The following is a 6995-nucleotide window of genomic DNA, read 5'->3' as shown; positions in this document are numbered from 1 at the left end:
AAAGTAATAAATGTTATTTGCAGTTAACAATTTTCTTTTTTCTTTATTACAATATTTATGGCAAGACTAGGTATGTAACACAGGCGTAGTCGGAGAGAACGGCTAGTTATTTAATATGTCGATTATATTGGCAGATAAATCGAATTGTTTCGGGCTTATAGTCTCTGCTTATTTTTATAAATCGTATAAAATGAAATCGTCAAACATGTAGATGTATCTTGTTCTTCTAGAAACTTCCAGTTGCAAACAAATTCCAAAGGGGAGAAATGAAAAGGGTCTGCCGTCAACCGAGTCGGTAGTTGCGTCACGCAAGAACACAATTCATAATGGCCCGGGGGAGTTTCAGTTCTGTAGGACGAAAAACTTTAACAACCGTTGTTGTACAAATGTGTCTACTTATGCCGCGTGAATAGGAGGGCAGTGTGTTCTGTAATTTATCAGAATTATATTACGTTCGCTTAAATCACGACTTAGCTGTAGCTGTAACCTGCGGCGTCACTTGCGTGGTACCCGGGTTAAAGGTAGCCTATATGCTAATCCAGATCATAATCTATCTTTGCACCAAATTTTATACAGATGGGATAAGCTGTACTCGCATGAAAGAGTAACAAACATCCATACGTTCTTACAAACTTTCCCGTTCGTAACATTAGTAGGATCAATTGTCTCAATAGCATAAAGCGTCAGTGATTCGCTTTCGATTTCGTTCAAACGTCACCGAATTACCATAAGTATTCACAAAGGTAACGGAGACACTCGTCCGATGTCCCCTCAACAGTCACGTTCGGGTACGTGACGCGTCTGACCAACGTTAGTAGGTATATCTGGAATATACCTATATCTAATACCTATATCTGGAAGTGTTTTGCCAGCGACACGTGCTATGTTGTATCGGTGATAAGTCTGGTTTACAAGCAATTATGATTATTATTGTTATCTTTGTTGTAAATGAGGTTTGACATAGTTTTTATGAATAGCGATATTAAGAATTAGTGCAGTGGTGGCTCAGTGGTGAGGACTTCGGACTTAAAATAGACATGTCGGAGGTTCGAGACCAGGCGAGCGTGCAAGATATAAATTGATTCGTTTTATCTGCGCATGTGGATAAAATTACCACTACTCAAAAAAGGTGAAGGAAACCATAGTGAGGAAACTGGCATGTCCAAGGATCAAACATTCGACGACGTGTGACATCTGCCAACTCGCACTTGACCAGCTTGTTGGATTATGGCGTGAACCCTCATCGGCGAGTGTCCCATTAGTGGGAGCATTTATGAGCTGATGATAATGATGATGAAATGGTACGAATATAATTAAAAAAAAATCAATTCATTGATCGTTTACATCCTGATCTATGCAATCTCTCTATCTCTATGAATATATCTTATCTAAACAAATAATTGCATTTTAATGTGAAGAAACCAATAAATGATTGAATAATAAAATCTAAGATTACATCAGTGAATTAAATAAACACAAAGAAATTGCGAACGCGAATAGATAAACACTCGCGCACAAGGAAGTAACGCTGGCCATACAACTGGAGTCGGATGGCTTTTATTTTCCACAATTAATTGTTATTATATTTTAATCCGTGTTTATCGCACCAGAACTCATTGATAAGCGAATTGAATAAAACACGGTAATGCTGTTGAAAACAGTTCCGCGTGGACGCTTTGTTTGCGTTCCGGGTGTACCTAGTGACAAACAAAGCAGCACAAATGGTGTGCATACATGAATTTTATGAGCATTAAAATGCCTAGTCAGTAGACTTGTATGCGTCACGTGTATGTTTTTTGTTATGATGTGTCGTAGTGGTTTAATGGCGTTGTTTCCCATTATAATGTTATCATAAACTTATTACCATGTTTTATTCTGATACCTTAAACCACTTTAATAGGATATGCATTTAATACGCTTCTGATCATTACTGATTTACTAATAATATACAACTGGAGAGTTTGTTGGTTAGTTTTAACGCGTTATCATCGGGAAGTACTGAATCGTTTTCAAACGATCTCATCGTTGAATATGTATGTGATCCCTGACTGCTATAGGTTATACACCTAAAGTTACAAAAAATTAGATAAACGGCTTCTTATCAAACCTTTTTGAAAACTCTCCGAAGTGTTTTGATAAGACACACTATCATTTAGGGGTATGAAAAATAGATGTTGGCCGATTCTCAGACATACCCAATATGCACACAAAATTTCGTAAGAATCGGTTCAACCGTTTCGGAGGAGTTCGGTAACTAAAATTGTGACACGGGAATTTTATTTATAAGACTAGCGACCCGCCCCGCCTTCGCCCGTGATACATATATTGCCTATAGCATTCCTCAAAAAAAAAAAACTAACACTGAAAGAATTTTTCAAATCGGACCAGTAGCGCCTGAGATTACTGCGTTCAAACAAACAAACAAACAAACTCTTCAGCTATATAATATTAGCATAAATAAACTACCGGAGAAAATAGACAAAGAGTATAGACGCAAGTTAGACACAGTTATAAGCAACTCTTCGTTTTGTTTTTTTACAAATTGTTAATACACACATTCAATGTGCGCTGTGGTTTAACTGTACGTACAATGAATGATTCTGAATAAAATAAAGTAAACAGGAAAGCGCCAACCCAATACGCAGACATTCGCACACGCACCATCCTACTTTCAGTCACGACAAATAAATCACAACACGAGCATTGTCTATGTAATTATTGGGCCACGATTAGATAGAAAGCGTGGCGGTGACCCGCATGCGATAGGCCTTACCTCTGCGACAGACCTACTTCCCGTGGTTGTTGGTTTTGCGATCGAGATAGTGTCTGTGGGCTAGGGTGTGATATGGGAAAGGTTAGGGTTCAAGAAGATGGTAAAAGTATGAGTTTATAGGTAAGCTATTGAATGAATCGTAGTACATCTTGAATTAAACATGTTATTCTTTGTGGATTATGGCCTGAACCTTCATAGGGCCCATGCCCCTGCAGTTGGAACACTTATGGGCTGATGATCATGATGATTCTTAATGTAAACTTTGATGTTGTGAAATTTTTACTGTCAATGCATCCATTATCCTATTTCCTATTAATATTATATTATAAATGCGAAAGTTGGTAAGGATGTGTGTGTGTGTTTGTTGCTCTTTCACGTAAAAACTACTGAACCGATTGCAATGAAATTTGGTACGTAGACAGCTGGACAACTGGAATAACATATAGGCAAAATTCTAATTAAAAACAATACCTACTAAATACTGAAGTGTTCATTAAGTATTATTAAAATTTAAAGTTACTATTTTGTACATGCATCCGTAATGACCATGTAAATATTAAAGAAAACGAAACATACAGAAAAACAGATTTCACGTTGTTTAAATAACGACATCATAGTCCTAATCCATAATCTTGACATCGATTCGATATACGGGTCCATAATTTATATCACAGCATTATAAATTCTGGAGTAAATGACGCATATTAATGATTTGTATAATTAGTATCACCTGATAGAGGAAACCGGGCATAATAAAATCCAATGTGTCAGTCTACATTACAAAATTTTAATAACCAATGTATACAGACTCAAGTTCAAAAGTAGGATGTTACAATAGCTCTTCAAGGCGCATGTTTAACAGAGGGAAGGCGATGTCTAGACTGTACTGCAAAAGTATTCAATTACAATAGAATGGATACTGGACCTTGACATTACGCTCGTCATAAAATAACTGGCTTTTTACAAATATTTAAGAGTTATCTTGAAGATGCAATGTAGGATAACTATTTTTATCAAAAATCTAAACTTAGAAATCGTCATAACTAGATCAAATTTAAATGGGATCTCACGCTAGGCACCAGCTTTCGAAAAAAAAAGGAATTATTAATATCTGTTCACACAGTTGAACGTTCTGAGATAACAAAGCTGGAAAAAATATGAAAAAATTTACTCATTTGAAATCGGTGGAAAAGAAATTACTGTATTCTATGAGATGTTACTCCTCTATCGGAAAAGTCAAGATCCTCTGCTTTAAATTGTTTTTACGGGGAACTAGCTAAATTTTCTACTATGGCTTAATACCCGATGAACTAAGATTGAATTTGCCATTGAAATGTGGGAAATTATATGCCTATTGTAGAGAAGATTGCAAAATCTTCGTTATGCAGTTTCTAAATTGATGTCTTAACCCTCCGTAATTAATTAGTAACTGTATAATTCTCAATTATCGCTGTATTCAGCTCTATGCCTTTTGCCTTTCTCGATCGACCTTGACTGCAATGGTATCGCTAAGTGCCGAAATATCTTCATATTAAGTCTTGAATATAAATTCGTATTTAAATACGAGGCTTATTTGATAATTTACCAGTAATAACCTCACGCTTATTCTTTTATATATTTTTTTACGATGATATCGTAATTGTTGTCAAGAAGCAACCCTAGTAGGGCAATGTGATTAGGTCCATTGACATCTTAAAGGCTAGGGCTGTCTACGTTTAGTTAAATATACATTTGAAATTTCAATTTTAAACTGAGCGATGTGGTTTGTTTTTGATTGACTTGACCTATGTTACATTGTTGCTTATATATTTGTATGTGTATGTAGTTTAGCATTATACAATGTTTTTTAAGCAGCAGCCCTGCAGGAGGATTATGCCAGCCTCTCATTAGTGCAGAAGCCCTTGTGATGCAGGCGAGACGTAACTCAATAATATTATACATTTTATTTTTCTTCAACAACTACTTGTTATAAACATTTCATCAGTTTCCTATGGGCTATGAAAATGAGAGACGAGTTTGTGAAATGTCGTAATTATATTTATTACTATCCGGTTGACATCGAACTGTGTGGTACACGATATAATTTCTTAATTAAGATTCACAGAAAATGACAAAATTGAATGAGCTCTAGGAAATGCTAAAGTTAGAATGTCGTTCGTTTACCTTCCAATACAGGATTCTATTATAACTACGGCCATATGTTACGTTATCTTAAAATAAATCGCTGCCTACATGATGATCAAACTTCCTTTTACGAGACGATCTGGTTGGAGTTACGCCAACGTGAATTAGATGAATATCCTTATTGGGTGGGACGAGATCGCGACATTTCTGTGTGGAATGTGCTAGATAAAGTTAGAAATATTATCGGTAATGTATACAACGTGGTAACGGTAAACATTAGAGAAATCTAAGAAATGTCATTCGTATTACAGATGAGTTTATACCTTAGGTGTGTGATCTCGTATGTCAGGTTTTACGTAATAATAGTAATAAAATTCATAGTTTTAGATGTAAAAAATTTTACATTTGGTATGGTCTTAAGGCACATACCACTTAGATCTTCGCTACGTTGCATCAAACTGTAATTACCCACAAACATTCCAGCGCAGCCGTCACCCCGCGAAGATGTCGAAGAAGCCGGCGGCGCAGCCCACGCTGCACAAGGTGATCATGGTGGGCTCCGGCGGGGTGGGCAAGTCGGCGCTCACGCTGCAGTTCATGTACGACGAGTTCGTTGAGGACTACGAGCCGACGAAGGCGGACAGCTACAGGAAGAAGGTGCGTGCCGGAATTTGTGGCTCATTTAGAATGGTTTCTGGTATTTGGAATGATGTGGAAGACGGAGTGAAAAAATACTGTAAAATTATTATATATCAATAATGGTACGCCTTCCTCGATAAATGGGCCATCTAACACTGAAATAATTTTTCAAATCATACCTGAACTTCCTGAGATAAGCGCGTTTAACCAAACGAACAAACTGTTCACAACAAATTGAGTATAGATTAAAATTTCCAGGCATTTTATTATACTAGGAGTTCATTGATTTTCGTTAAAACCATGTAGCCTTCTATATGATCCTGATTATTTTTAAAATCCGATTCAGAAATAAATCCAGAATGCGTACACGGTAATGCTCAATGATAATTAGTTTTCCAACTAGTATTTAAGTCGAAGAACAGCCAAGCAACGTTAAGTTTGACTATTTATCGAGTATTTTAACACAATATCTAGAAGAGAATAACGCTCCATCAACTTGGATAGTCTACACTTTGTATGTGCTATTATATCATAAATCCCCCAAAACATCTTGGGACCACAACAAGGTCTAGTGAATGATATCGCAAGACGCCATATTCCAGGTAGTGCTCGACGGCGAGGAGGTCCAGATCGACATTCTGGACACGGCGGGGCAGGAGGACTACGCGGCGATCCGGGACAACTACTTCCGCTCCGGCGAGGGATTCCTCTGCGTGTTCTCCATCACGGAGCCGGAGAGCTTTGACGCCACGCAGGAGTTCCGGTAGGTTGCACTATTACGGAGCTGATCATAAATGCATTACACTTGCGGTTACTTGTTTCTTTATGACAAGACAAGATAACCAAAGGTACATGCAATTTCTTGCAAGTCATACTTTGGTGAAAATGTATAAGTCGTAGATTAGTATTATCTGCGAAACAAACTCATTCGAATTGTATGTATAGTTATGAATCACAAATGACAATGAGGATTTAACCATTTGCCCCGTAATCGTCTCGTGAATGGTTCTTGTACTTGCTGAAAATATAATTAGCGTAGTCCGGACATGCGTAGTCGCTTTCAACACTTATATTAAAAAGGGAAACTTTGGTATTTTTGTATGTTTGTAACGTTTCACGCGAAAAGCACTGGATCGATTTCAATAATTCTTTCATCATTCGAAAGCTGCAACTCCACTGAGTGACATAGGCTATATGCGTACCACGGGCGAAGCCAGGGCGGACAGCTAGTCGTGTATAAAGTGGGACGGTCTTGTCGGTCCGCAGCGAGCAGATCCTGCGCGTTAAGAACGACGAGAACATCCCGTTCCTGCTGGTCGGCAACAAGTCGGACCTGGCGGACAAGCGGCGCGTGCCGCTCGACGCGTGCCGCGAGCGCGCCGCCGCCTGGCAGGTGCCCTACGTCGAGACCTCCGCCAAGACGCGCGACAACGTCGACAAGGTCAGACACGCGTGCACA

At 38.2% G+C, this 6995-nt stretch overlaps 1 protein-coding gene across 3 annotated transcripts in view; it reads left to right on the top strand.

Annotated features, from left to right (window-relative positions):
- The window catches only part of LOC119838744 (ras-related protein Ral-a), a 19577-nt gene that overhangs the window by 7968 nt on the left and 4614 nt on the right, over positions 1–6995 (top strand). For 2 of the 3 annotated variants that reach the window (XM_038364841.1, XM_038364840.1), the window contains exons 2-4: positions 5381–5554; positions 6139–6299; positions 6803–6977. In XM_038364841.1, the coding sequence (XP_038220769.1) occupies positions 5402–5554; positions 6139–6299; positions 6803–6977 (489 nt within the window). In that variant the 5' untranslated portion in view covers positions 5381–5401. The remainder of the gene's footprint in view (positions 1–5380; positions 5555–6138; positions 6300–6802; positions 6978–6995) is intronic. The other variant, XM_038364842.1, reaches the window with a different exon arrangement.

Source organism: Zerene cesonia, unplaced genomic scaffold (genome assembly GCF_012273895.1).
Source record: "Zerene cesonia ecotype Mississippi unplaced genomic scaffold, Zerene_cesonia_1.1 Zces_u004, whole genome shotgun sequence".
NCBI classification, from domain to species: domain Eukaryota; kingdom Metazoa; phylum Arthropoda; class Insecta; order Lepidoptera; family Pieridae; genus Zerene; species Zerene cesonia.
The sequence above is the reverse complement of the archived record's forward strand: the minus strand, read 5'-3'. Positions and strand labels throughout refer to the sequence as shown.